We start from the raw sequence: 14,065 nt of genomic DNA on the forward strand, positions 1-14,065 counted from the left end.
TTTATTAAAAGGTAAAGTTGCAAACCAACCATGATCTCGTAGAAGAGCCCAGTGTAACAAGAGGATTACTTCCAGCTCTGTCACGTGATTCTCACTCCGGATACACTCCCAAGTTGTTTCCTTTTCAATAACAGCATTCCATGGCTGCCTCTGATTCAGCCAATAGCTTACGAGGACCCACATTTTTGTTTTGGTTTGATTTTTGGCTGAACTTGTTATATCTAGTCAATAATTTCCCATCCAATACCCATGTAATTTGTTATTGTCCTTGTGAAGCCTCTGCAGTTTTTCTTATTGAACATAATCTTGTTTTTGATAGAGTGTTTTTCTAATTATTTAAGGTCACTGAATTTTTCTTCTGCTCTCCAACATACCTCGTCCAACTTCAAAACCAATGTGAATGTTCTCTAGCTTATTGTTAAAAGTGCAGACTAAGAAAATGCCAATCACCTAAAAAAGAATCTACATGTGACGTGTGTTATATAGGCTGAATTGTACCCCCACGAAAATTCCTCTGTTGACAGCTAACTCCCAGTACCTAAGAATGTAATCATAACTAGAGATAAGGTCTTTAAAGAGGTGATTCAGTTAAAACAAGGACAACAGGGAGGGTCCTAAACCAATCTGACTGATGTCCTCATAAGAAGAGGAAATTTGGACATACGAAAGAGACAACAGGGTTTCCTGTGCACAGAGGAGAGACCATGTGAAGACACAGGAGAAGCAGTCATCTGCAAGCCAAGGAGAGGGGCCTCTGAAGACATCAGACTTTCCGACACTTGGATGGTGGACTTCCAGCCTCCAGAACAGGGAGAAAATACATTTCTGTTATTGAAGCCTCCCAGTCTGATATTTTGTTATGGCAGCCCTAGCAAAGTTTGACCAATGATGTTTTCAACCTATAGAAATGGGGTTAATCAGAGCATGACCCCATGGTAAGTCAAGAGGCATCTGTGGAAGGTTGACTTTATTCCGTGAACACCATTTTGCAGCCCCTTGGAGCTCACCTGGGAACCTCTGCCATCACAGAGAAGGCTACAAGAGAATTCAGATACCCATAACTCAAGTCAAAATAGGTCATAAAGGAAGATCTGAGTAAACTGCCCTGGAAGCACCAAGGAGCCAGAATTCTTTCCATCTGGGGGATCAGGGGAAGGCTTGAAAGAGGAGATGTCATCTGAGCTGGGCCTTCAAAGATGGGCAAAATTCCGGTTATGGGCGGGAGGCGGGGAGGAAATGGGTGGCAATCCAGGGAAACTGGACGTTATGAGTGTGAACCAGGTTCATAATACACCCATGAACCCTGTGAAAATGACCCCCGTTGTCATCAACCTATAAACAAGGTTGGCTGTTTGCAAACATAGCTAAACATCAGAACCAACTGGGAGCTTTTATAGCTCCTCAGGCCCTACTCCCAGCCTGCTGAATCAGGCACTCCAGGAATGACATCCTAAAATGTTTATTTTAATCAAATTCTCAAGTGGGATAGTACCAACTTCATCCATTTAAAGGCCCCTTAATAAAAACATTTCATTGACCTCTACATGGTAATGGCTCTATTTCTCTTGAATGAAAAAATCCTTAGAGACAGAACAACTATTGTGAATTTGGTAATAATTTCAAGTGAATTTGTATTTTATGAATTAGAACCAAGTCTACATGTTTAAAAGTGATATTCACATCTCAGTTTGACATATACACCACAGTAAGACATTATTTATTCAATTTGCAGATAACGCCAGGTGGCACATAGGGTCTCTGTCGCTATTAATCCTGTGTTCACAGACTCGCGGCTATGTCTCTCTTTTATTTCTCTCTCTCTGAGGAGCTGGCCATGTTTTTCATTGTTTTTATTTTTATTTTTAAAAGATTCTCTGAGACTCAAAGTCCTCCTTACTAAAGTGATGAAAGTAATCCCTACTCCTTAGATTGAGGATTAAGTGAGTTTTGGGGTTTCGTTTCATTTCATTGTTTTGTTTTTCAGGTTTTACTTTTTTTGAGACAAGGTTTTGCTGTGTCACCCAGGCTGGAGTGCAGTGGCACGACCTAAACCTGTGACCTTGACCTCCTGGGCTCAAGTAATGCTCCCACCTCAGCTTCCCAGCTTCCCAAGTTGCTGGGCTACAGTCATGCGCCACCAAACTCGGCTAATTTTTATGTTTTTTGTAGACACAGTGGTTTCGCCATGTTGCCCAGGCTGGTCTCAAACTCCTGGGCTCAAGCAATTCTCCTCCTTCAGCCTCCTAAAGTGCTGGTGATTGCAGGCGTGAGTCACCGCACCCAGCTGAGAGAATTTAAATAAAGTATGAAATACAGCGCTAAATCTCACCCTACCCCCTTCTCCAGCTCCACCACACACGTATGAGCTCTTTCAATATATATATATATTTACATTTATATTTTTTAATTTTTAATTTTTTAAAGATGGGGTTTCACCATTATGGCCAGGCTGGTCTTGAACTCCTGACCTCAGGTGATCCACCCACCTCGGCCCCCCAAAGTGCTAGGATTACAGGCATGAGCCACCGCGCCCGGCCCTCATTATATTTTTTGAAGCTGGGCCCTTCAGTCAGCCTTTTCTCAATTCAAGATTAGCTAAAGCCAGAGACTAATCTCTAAAAGCTTGTTTCAGTCAAAAGTTCACACCAACAGGGACCTTTGTCCATTACTCGGCAGCCAGTGATGCCCAGGTGAGTCATCTTCCCAAGCAGATAACAGTTTTGCCCAAGTGGCTGCCACGATGCAAACAAAGGTAAGCTGTGGTTCTCCTTTATACTGGATTTTTCTCCCTCCAGCCTTTTTTTGAGTGGGGGCAGGGCTAGAAGGGATGAAGATCTCAACTCTGTTGCTGAGGCTGGAGTGCAGCAGCATGATGGTAGCTCACTGCAACCTCGAACTCCTGGGCTTAAGCGATCCTCCCGCCTCAGCCTCCCTAGCATCTAGGACTACAGGCATGCACTACCACACCAGGCTCATTTTCTAATTTTATTTTGTAGAGACAGGGTCTCAAGATGTTGCCCAGGTTGGTCTTGAACTCCAGGGCTGAAGTGATCCTCCCATTTCAACCTCCCAAAGTTCTGGGATTACAGGTGTGAGCCACTACCCCTGGCCTACCTGCAGCCTTGAGAGTAATCTTCTCCAGAAAGTCTTCCCTGACCCCTCATTGGCGCTCCTGTAGTGCCAATGCCATATTGTATTCATGCATCACCCATCAATCAGTAAAAGTCTAACACCTGCCAGGACTGGTTTCAGACACTGAATGAACAACAGGCTAGGTCTCTGCTCTCATGGAGCTGCCATTCTAGTGGAGAAGGCAGTAAACGGTCAATTTACCATGCAGCATGTCAGGTATGAAAATGTGCTAAGATGAAACTTAAAGCTGGGCAAGAGGGATATGGTTATTTGGGCAAGGTAGTCAGGAAGAGCTCATTGAGGTGATATTTGAGCAGAGACATGAAGAAATGAGAATATGGGCCAGTAGGACATCTGCGAAGAGAGTTCCAGGTGGCAACTGTCTTTGTCGGTAGCAGGGGTCTTGTATTACTCAGTTATTTATTTATTTAGAGACGGAGTCTGGCTCTGTCACCCAGGCTGGAGTGCAGTGGCATCATCTCGGCTCACTGCAACCTCTGCCTCCCAGGTTCAAGCGATTCTCCTGCCTCAGCCTCAGGGGTAGCTGGGACTACAGGCACCTGCCACCACACCCAGCTAATTTTTTGTATTTTTAGTAGAGATGGGGTTTCACTGTATTAGCCAGATGGTCTTGATCTCCTGATCTTGTGATCTGCCCGCCTCGGCCTCCCAAAGTGCTAGGATTACAGGCATGAGCCACCGCGCCCGGCCTGTATTACTCAGTTTATTTAGCACTGTTATGGGTGGAATTGTGTCCCCACAAAAATATGTTGCAGATATGTTGGAGTTCTAACCTCCAGTACTCCAGAATATGACCTTCTTTGGAGTCAGGAGCTTGTAGAGGCAATCAAGTTAAAATGAGGCCAGTAGGAGAAGGCCTAATCCAAAAGGACTAAAGTCCTTGTAAAAAGGGGAACTTTGGACACAAAGATACACATACAGGAGGGAGTGGGGTGGAAACCGTCATGTGAAGATGAAGGCAGGAATCAGAGGGATGCATCTACAATTCAAGGGAACCAAAGATTGCCAGAAAGCCATCAAAAGCCGGGTAAGAGCCACAGAATAGATTCTCCCTCATGGCCTTCAGAACCAACCCTGACAACAACTTGATCTTGCATTTCTAGCCTCCAGAACTGTGAGATAATAAGGTTTTGTTGTTTGAAGGGTGATCAGCCTTAAGTTTGTATTAGATTGGTGCAAAAGTAATTATGATTTTCGCCATTACTTTCAATGGCAAAAATCGCAATGACTTTTTCACCAACCGAAATAGTACCGTGTTATGGCAGCTCTGGGAAACAAATACAACTATCCAGCACTGTGAGGGCCACAAACAAACCACTCGCTCACTCACCCAGGTTCACAGAGTAAACCCTGGTTACATGAGACTTCTGGGAGTCCTGGGTTACCGCAAGTGCCCCCTAACTGGACTCTTGTTTCCCGTCTTACTTTCTCTAACCATTCTCCACAGTACTGCTTTGATCTTTCTAAAGCCCAAATCTGTTCCTATCTCATGGCTTCACAAGCTTTTACCTGTCTCCCATTGTCTTTGGAATACAGTAAAATTTCTCAGCTTGAGGACACAGTGCCCTTGGCATCCGGCCCCTGTATATCTCTCCAACCTTGTTTCTCTCATTCTTTGCATTAACTCCTTAGCCTTAAGTTTTCTACCCCACTCCTAGCAGGACCAAACTTTATTCATCCTGAGGCCTCCACTTAGTCACCCTCTCCACCGGAAAGCCTTCCCAATGCCCCCAGGACAGGAGTAGGTGTCCCTCCTGTATGCTCTCCAAAGACCTTCCCTTCAATGCTGTTGTGGCATTTATCATAGTGTGTTCAAGGCCTGTTTGTCAGTTTTCTCCCTGTGACCATGAGTTCCTATCTTGTTTGTATCTCCGGCACCAAGAAAGCATTTGGCACTTGGAGCACAGTCAATGGATGGAAGAGAATAAATGAACAAAGCATACCATGTTCCAAGCAACTGGTCCCAGAGCTATTTTGTTCTCCTTTAAGGCGCGGGGGATGGGCAGGTGACCTTTCCAGGGATTTCCCAATAGTATGTAGAACCACTGGAGCTGGTTGGAGCTGCACCTTTCCTTAGTGGTTGCAAGAGGAATTTAGATTAGACATTCAAAAGCTGTCCTTGTGTCGAAAGACACTTGCAGTATAAACAAGGGAAGTAAACAATCCCGCAATTTTTGAGGCTGGGGTTGACCAATATTTTAGAATCTATTTTTTGATAGGAAGTGGCTGCTTCAGGTACCCAAGCCTCTGATTCAGTCAACTGCATGTCCTGACCTACAGGTAAAGGTGGTGAGAGGTCAGGAGAATAAGGAATTGTTGCAACTAACAATGCAATATGTCCTGTGCCGGTATCTCCAGAAAGTAAATGTTTTTGAGGTTTAAAAATTATTTGCATACGTGCTTTGCTGGAGAGCCTGCAAGAGGAAAGAAGAGACAAAAAGTAACAACATGTAAAAAAATGCCTCACTAGGAAAAGACAGAGGGATCATAGATGAAAATAATCAGGATTGGGTCTCTTTTGCAAATTCCTGAACGGAGAACTGTATCAGAATTTCCAGTCCTCAAGAAATAGGGCCTTAAAAAGTCTTGTGTGCGAGAAGGGGGAAAACGACGAGGGGGGCGGGGAGGCGGACTCGCTCTTCGCAGCAGGAAGTCCTCAATGGCTATCGAGTCATGAAGAAACAACTGCCCAGAAGTCCTTATTCGGAGCGCTGAACTCGATTTTACTACGTAAAGAGTAATATAAAAGCTCAGAGCAGCCCCATCATAGTGTTGGGAAAACTACTCGGCTTCCCCAAGTGAGAAAGCCAGAGAGCTCCGATCGGGCAGTAGCCCAAACCTGCGTTAAGGGTTTTATTTGCAAATCAATGAACCAAACGGGCGACCAGGCTCCGTGCGCCGCGTTCTGGAAGCAAGGTTATTATTATCGCCTATTGCCCCAGTGAACAGTTTCACTGAAAAGGAAGAGTCCCAGCCGTGTGTGTGCGCGCGCGTGGTGCCATACGGGACGTGCAGCTACGTGCCCACCTCCAGAACGACTTTATTTACAAAGTGATTACCATGTTATCTATTTGTTTTCCTTTTCCAGCAACAGCAGCCTTACTCAGCCCTCGATTTTCTTAATTACAAACCCGTTTGCTTCTAAATCAACCCCAAACCGTCAAGCAGAGCCCAGAGGGAGGCTGTGCAAGTTTGCACACACCCCCACCTCCCGGATCCAGGGCAACAGCAGAAGCAAGTAACTGTGTATGTGCAAAAAGGTGGATCTGGGGACGAGGATCGCTGAGTTTGTTTACAGAGCAGAGACGCCTCAGCTCGGATGCCAAAGCTACCAAAGCAGCAAACGCAAACTTAGCAGAAGCACACGTACCCCGGGAGCGGCGGGCGGGCCCAAAAGCGCGGACTGGAGTTCCAGAGTGCGGGATCTAGGGTGGCCGGGCCCGCGAGCGCGCTCGGTCCACCTGCAGCCGCTGCCGCTCCCCGCCCCCAGCTCCTGTCCTTGAAAGGAGTGGAGGAAAAAAAGGCATCTACACGCGGTGATCCAGAATAGGTCTACCCACTGCCCTTATGAAAACACAAAGGCACCGTCCAGGAAAGCGCGCTCAGGAAAGGGCGCATTATTTGTCCGGGTCTTTAAAACCCAACTCGAGGAAGCACAGCCATTCTTCGCAGCCTGGGGAAGCTTTTGCAAAGCCGGGGAGGCAGAAGGGCACTCCGGAGGGCGGGGGCGCTGGGCGAGTCCCCTTTTCCCGTAGAGGGCCAGACAGATCGCTAGGTGAGCAGAGTGGGAGAGCTGGGGGTGGGGAGATCCGGCCAGAGGGGGGCGGTGAGCTCTCCTCGTTCCTCTCAGGGCAGGCGCTACCTTCGAGCGGGGCGGCCGGGGAGGATTTCCCCCCTGCCCCGGGGGTGACTGAGCCGACCTCGCGTTTCTGGGCCGGGAAGAAACCAGAGCCGGGGGGCGACGGGGCGGCCCCGGGCCCCGCAGGCTCGGCGCACGTGCAGCGGGCAGCGGGGACGCGGCTCCCGGACCCGGTCCAGGCGTCCGTGGTGTTCCGGAATCCGCGTCTTGGCGCCGCCCGCCCTGGAGGTTCTCGCTCCGCCCTTCCAGAAATGCTATATTAGCTGTGGCCAAAGCCCTAGGAAACACAGCTCATTGTTGGCAGCTGCCGGGCGCTCCTACCGAGCTGTGAGGGCAGCGGAGGGGAAATAAAAGGGAACGGCTCCGAATCTGCCCCAGCGGCCGCTGCGAGACCTCGGCGCCGACATCGCGACAGCGAAGCGCGCTGCACGCCAGGAAGGCCCCCTCTATGTGCTGCTGAGCCGGTCCTGGACCCGACGATCCCGCCCTCTGTCTTCGGAGCAGAAATCGCAAAAACGGAAGGTAAGCGCGACGGGCGAAGCTGGCTGGGGCTCCTGCCAGCCCAGTCCTCCGAGGGCAGGGTTTGCCCGGAGGAAGAGCGTGAGGCGAAGCTGGGGAATAACAACAGGATGTGCAACAACAGGATGAGGAGGGCTGATTTCAATGCCTGAAGTTCGCGGCAGGGCTACGGGGCACTTCCTTTATTAGGCCACTTCGGGGAGCAGAGGGGGGTGTGGGCTTGGGTCCCCCCGCCCGATCGCAGGGGAAGGGGCTGTTTGTGCAGTGCCCGGCTGTGTTTCGAGTGGCAGGTCCTCCGTGGTGGCGAGCCCGGGTGCACAGTCTGCTAGTGGGATCTTGGGGGTGGTGGTTCGCAGCCGACGTGCGCCCGGGAATCTTAGGGAGCAGAGGCGGGCAACAGTGGGGTGCGCTGTGGTGGGCGACACGTGTGGCGCGGGTCTCATCGTCTGCCCTTTTCACTTCCAGGACTGGAAATGGCAGACCATATGATGGCCATGAACCACGGGCGCTTCCCCGACGGCACCAATGGGCTGCACCACCACCCTGCCCACCGCATGGGCATGGGGCAGTTCCCAAGCCCCCATCACCACCAGCAGCAGCAGCCCCAGCACGCCTTCAACGCCCTGATGGGCGAGCACATACACTACGGCGCGGGCAACATGAATGCCACGAGCGGCATCAGGCACGCCATGGGGCCGGGGACTGTGAATGGAGGGCACCCCCCGAGCGCACTGGCCCCCGCGGCCAGGTTTAACAACTCCCAGTTCATGGCCCCCCCGGTGGCCAGCCAGGGAGGCTCCCTGCCGGCCAGCATGCAGCTGCAGAAGCTCAACAACCAGTATTTCAACCATCACCCCTACCCCCACAACCACTACATGCCGGATTTGCACCCTGCTGCAGGCCACCAGATGAACGGGACAAACCAGCACTTCCGAGATTGCAACCCCAAGCACAGCGGCGGCAGCAGCACCCCCGGCGGCTCCGGCGGCAGCGGCACCCCCGGCGGCTCGGGCGGCAGCTCGGGCGGCGGCGCGGGCAGCAGCAACAGCGGCGGCGGCAGCGGCAGCAGCAACATGCCCGCCTCCGTGGCCCACGTCCCTGCTGCAATGCTGCCGCCCAATGTCATAGACACTGATTTCATCGACGAGGAAGTTCTTATGTCCTTGGTGATAGAAATGGGTTTGGACCGCATCAAGGAGCTGCCCGAACTCTGGCTGGGGCAAAACGAGTTTGATTTTATGACGGACTTCGTGTGCAAACAGCAGCCCAGCAGAGTGAGCTGTTGACTCGATCGAAACCCCGGCGAAAGAAATCAAACCCCCAACTTCTTCGGTGTGAATTAAAAGAAACATTCCCTTAGACACAGTATCTCACTTTTCAGATCTTGAAAGGTTTGAGAACTTGGAAACAAAGTAAACTATAAACTTGTACAAATTGGTTTAAAAAAAAATTGCTGCCACTTTTTTTTTCCTGTTTTTGTTTCGTTTTTGCAGCCTTGACATTCACCTCCCTTATGTAGTTGAAATATCTAGCTAACTTGGTCTTTTTCGTTGTTTGTTTTTACTCCTTTCCCTCACTTTCTTCAGTGCTCAACTGTTAGATATTAATCTTGGCAAACTGCTTAATCTTGTGGATTTTGTAGATGGTTTCAAATGACTGAACTGCATTCAGATTTACGAGTGAAAGGAAAAATTGCATTAGTTGGTTGCATGAACTTTGAAGGGCAGATATTACTGCACTAACTCTGCCATCTCGCTTCATTTTTTTAACTATGCATTTGAGTACAGACTAATTTTTAAAATATGCTAAACTGGAAGATTAAACAGATGTGGGCCAAACTGTTCTGGATCAGGAAAGTCATACTGTTCACTTTCAAGTTGGCTGTCTCTCCCTCCCCCCCGCATATGTACAGATGATAATAGGGTGTGGAATGTCGTCAGTGGCAAACATTTCACAGATTTTTATTTTGTTTCTGTCTTCAACATTTTTGACACTGTGCTAATAGTTATATTCAGTACATGAAAAGATACTACTGTGTTGAAAGCTTTTTAGGAAATTTTGACAGTATTTTTGTACAAAACATTTTTTTGAAAAAATACTTGTTAATTTATTCTATTTTAATTTGCCAATGTCAATAAAAAGTTAAGAAATAACTCGTTTTCTAGAAGTCATTTGGGGGTGGTGGTTCCCTTTGGTGGCTTTTTTTCCCCCCGTCTTTGAGTTGAACACTTTATTGATGAGAGTAAGCATTCCAAAGGATAAATTACAGGACACTAAAACAGGTCATGATGAGCTTAAGCGGAGAGCAGGATTTAACATAATTGGCATAATGCTTCATTGTTATCATTGTAACATGCCTCTTGGTGTGCTTTAATCAAAAGATGCAAAGTTGTCATAGTGCTTTTTTTTTTTTTTTTCTTAATTGCCATCATATTCAAGTGTACTCCAGAGTTAGAAAGGTTTGCAGTACTCAACATTATCTTTTACAATGGGCAGGAGGGAAAAATGAAGTGTTTCTGTTTATACCTGATTCAACTACTTAAATGGAGGTAGATTAGAATAATATACTGATTGATTGATGGGGGGTGGCATTAAATATAAATCTACCTTTATCTCCAGTGATGAGAGTTTTCTCAGCAAAAGTGCCAAGGATAGGTACACATTTTCTAGTGTAATCTCTGAAACAGTATCTGACTGGTTTATAGTTTTAAGAGGAAGAAGGGGCAGAATTCTGCCTTGAGGCTTTCTATTTTGTCCTGTAATATTTAAAATTTACTCAGGTTGACTCAAAGGTCAAATTACAATCTTTACAAGATGTTCCCTCTTAAGCATGCCCTGTTTTCCTCAATTCTGAGCTTCTCCTGTTAGATGCACGGGATGCAAACACCTAAAAATATTTTAATTTTACCTAGAGAGATGACTTACCAAGACCATAGCTACAGCTAAGTGGGTGTCAAGTTTTGCCTTATATAATCCAGCAAAGGAAAAAGAAATATTTTTAAAATCTCAAATTATCCCAGGTGGAAGGAGAAGGAATTTTGTTTTCTCTTTCATGTTTTCATGGCTTATCTCATGTTTATAAGAGGAACACACCTACCTTAAAGAAAAAAAAAATGCAGACTTTTGGACGTAACTTAATAGGGGAAGTAAAAAATGTAGATTGAGAAAAATTTTATAAATAATGCTTTAAAAGAACATTTAGACTTAGATTCTTATCTTACATTCCATATTTTATAAGAAATCAGGAGAAGTGGGTATTTAGAAGTATTCCAAGAGAGTAAGTTGGGCATAAAGTCTGCTTTAAGTAGAATTCAGATCACCTACATTCTATAATTCTATTTCCAAGGCAGGCCATGTAAAATTAAAATGTACACACTCCACTGGGTTTTTTATACCTCTATAACTGACACTTTCTTATTTAAAATTATGTTCAAATAAATAATTTCTGAAAATATACTGAATCTTCCAAAACTCTTTTTACCCCCCTTTAAAAGCTGATCCAGATTTCCACATTAATAGTTAAAGCTGAAGTTTTCTTCAGCTAAGACTTGTCAATACTAAATCTGCAATCAGCAATAAATCTTTCTGGCTAAGCATTTTCACAGTAAGTTTTTCTTTTTTATTTTTTCCAGAGGTTCAAGTGAAAAAATATGTTTGCATACGTATTAATCCAGCAATTCCAGTTCTTTTTCACGAGTGCCAGGGGAAAAGCGAAAGCGATTAAAGACATTGTTTTTTGCATAAAGAAGCAAAAGAATTGTCTTGCCACCACCCTTCACCATTTATTCTGCCAGGGCATAAGCCACAACACCTGCTCTGTCACTAAATTCCTCCTGCTGCTCAAACGCCGGAACCCGTATGTGGAGCTGCAGAGCCCAAGGAACTATTCTTAGAGCTTGAGCCCATCCCTACCAGAACAGAGGACTCAAACAGAGGAGCTGGGCTAAAAAGCACAATTTGTCTTCAGTGCAAATACAAATGCTCCCCCACCCCCATTCACTTGAATGATCTCTGTTTCATTAAAAACTCTTTCTTGATCAACAACTGAGCAGATTCTATGTGATATCTGCAGGTCTCTTAAGCAGAGAAAAATAACTCCTTGTTTGAACAACCTGATTAATGAAACCTGTACAGTGACCTAGATCACCCGGCTACTGGCAGACATTTGCAAAACCTTTTGTGGTCTTGCTTCCTACTAAGTTGCTTATAGCATATGGGGAAATTTGACCTCTGTACCTTGGCTGTTTGTCAAAAAGTTCTAATATGATACAAGAGAGCTTCTGTTCTTTAAGCTTTGCCCAAAAATAGACACTCCATGCTTGATTTTTCAAGAAGAGATCAATGATAAGCCACAGCACAAGCTCATAGCTACATGTCAGAAAAACAAGTCCACGTTAATAAAAACGTGTACCTCTGTCTTGTGCCTGATAAAATCCTCGTGACTGTATCTTTGCAGGAGCTGATAAAGACGTTAGAGCTATGGATGGGTCTTTGAAGAACGGTTACCTAATCACCACTGTTTATGGGGGTGCTGGGCTAGAGCACTAGTAGCAGAAGGCTGACATCTATTGTGAAGTTTATGGTCTCCATGACTTTTACTACTGTAAACGCCTGGGATGGCTATAAATTGATGTCAACATTAAAGGCCAGATCCTTTAGAGAAAAATATTAATCCACTAATCTATTATGGGTGGCCAGCTCTGAAATATAAACTTTACAGTCCCAGACCATTAGGTGTTTTCGCCCCCTTGTGGAATTTATTTGGAAGGTCAATGAAAAGCTGTTTCCTCAAGAGGTTTTTCTCTTTATTGTTTGTTTTGTTGCCATTTCTGAAGACTTTGTTTTCTCCTTTGAGCAAACAGCACAGATTCGAGCAACACATTTTTTTTTAACCAAAGAAGATTCCAAAATAAACATCCTTTATAAAATAAGAATATTTTATTTACCAAAAAGCTTAACCTATGATTAAGTGTGCATCATTGAGATTTGCCTCTTATTTGAAAATATGCATTACCTAAGGGATTTTCTTTTAAAGTGTAATGAGCAGTGGTTTGGGCCAATGCTTTAGCCTGTAAACCATGGGGGGACGGCAAATCCTCGGCACCCCACAACAGGACTGTTGATTTGCAGGAAGGGTAGATAACAATGCATTTGACGGTATGAGGTTGGAAAGGTGGAGGGAAATATCCAGGAATGCAGAATGTAATTATCCACATTGGAATGTGACCAAGCCACCGAGCCCTAATCTTGTGAAAGGACTACAGGATCTTTAATGAGGATGAGTGTTGCTGTCTAATTGAGTCAGGAAAATTTACTTTAAAATAAACCGGGCAGATAACATTGTCTCCAAAAAATAAATAAATTTAGAATTCAAGGAATTTAGGACCCATGCCATTGGCAATTTTTTTCTCTGCAATGGTATTGTTTTGCTAGCATGAAAGCGGCATTACACCTCTTCAGAAATGCATGCTTGAGAGCTGGTATTTATCATTTTGGTACTGTACTGCTATCATCCAAATCAGCGCTCCCAGGCAGGTTGAGGCTGAGCCTCCACAGGAGAACAATAGATAGCACATCAAATGACTTAGCCAATGAACCCCTATTATCATGGGTTCTGTTTGTCTTTTCCCTCTAGAATAGAAGGAACAATGGCAATGTCAGAATTTTAATTGCAATGGACTGGCTTAAATTACTTGACCTATTTTTATGCAGCAAGGAGAAAAGTGATTCTTTTTTTTTTTTCCTGGTAGCCATACTTTTAATTTAAACTGGAAAAGGAAACATAAGAATATTTTCTATCAAATACTGCTGACAATTTTAGTTCGCCTTGTTGTAAGACCCACCTATATTTTTGAAAAATATTAAGACATCTGAAATAAAGAACTTCCCTTCTCAGGAAGAAATTAAACTCATAAGTAATGCTAAATCATGAAAAAATCTTCTAAGAGTGGCTAGCGTGAGTTTCTATCATATTTGGACATTTGTGAACACAATGAAAGAAAAGCGAAGAGAAATAAGAGTCTATTGCGTTGAGGAATTGAATCCATGATCCTTGGGAAAGAGAAACTATCGGACCAACCCCTTCCATGCCATCTATGAACAGATAATGGCTTTTTAGCAGCTGGATTCTTATCAGTTACTTCCTTTCCCTAGATGAGCACTAAATGAATCAGCCCCAGGAGGCAGTTGGTGGGGCTTTTTTGAGAATTCAGCTTGGCTAAATCAGGACTTGCAGAGTGAGCAAAAAGCACATGAAAGAAAGATGGACGATGACTATTATTACTTGCTTTATATGTTATTAGTTTTCATTAGGCTGAACTAATCTGAAAGATTAGTGAGACAGGGGTGCAACCAGGGGTGAGGACCGTGGATCACGGAATTCTTGGAATTTTCCCATGGCATCACCATTGTGCTCAGCCCTGAAATCCTTCCCTTTCTTCCCTCTACAGTAGAGTGGTTGCTTGATTACATTTTGGGTTGCTGAACAAAGCTGACAGGGGAATCTGTCTCCTGAGGAGCCTGTAGCAAGGCAAG

At 45.4% G+C, this 14,065-nt stretch overlaps 1 protein-coding gene across 1 annotated transcript; it reads left to right on the top strand.

Moving 5' to 3' along the window:
* The first annotated feature begins 7,296 nt into the window (after positions 1 to 7,296).
* On the top strand, positions 7,297 to 9,684 carry CITED2 (Cbp/p300 interacting transactivator with Glu/Asp rich carboxy-terminal domain 2). Its single transcript, XM_032274607.1, has 2 exons — positions 7,297 to 7,534; positions 7,997 to 9,684. Exon 2 carries the CDS (start codon positions 8,005 to 8,007, stop codon positions 8,815 to 8,817), a length of 813 nt encoding a protein of 270 aa, XP_032130498.1. The 5' UTR covers positions 7,297 to 7,534; positions 7,997 to 8,004; the 3' UTR covers positions 8,818 to 9,684.
* Positions 9,685 to 14,065: the final 4,381 nt, after the last annotated feature.

This window comes from Sapajus apella, unplaced genomic scaffold (assembly GCF_009761245.1).
Source record: "Sapajus apella isolate SASKATOON/1434 unplaced genomic scaffold, GSC_monkey_1.0 scaffold6, whole genome shotgun sequence".
NCBI classification, from domain to species: Eukaryota; Metazoa; Chordata; class Mammalia; order Primates; family Cebidae; genus Sapajus; species Sapajus apella.

What these genes read in the sequence shown, in the direction of transcription:
- CITED2 (XM_032274607.1), top strand. Translation starts at nt 8,005, where the DNA reads ATGGCAGACCATATGATGGCCATGAACCACGGGCGCTTCCCCGACGGC.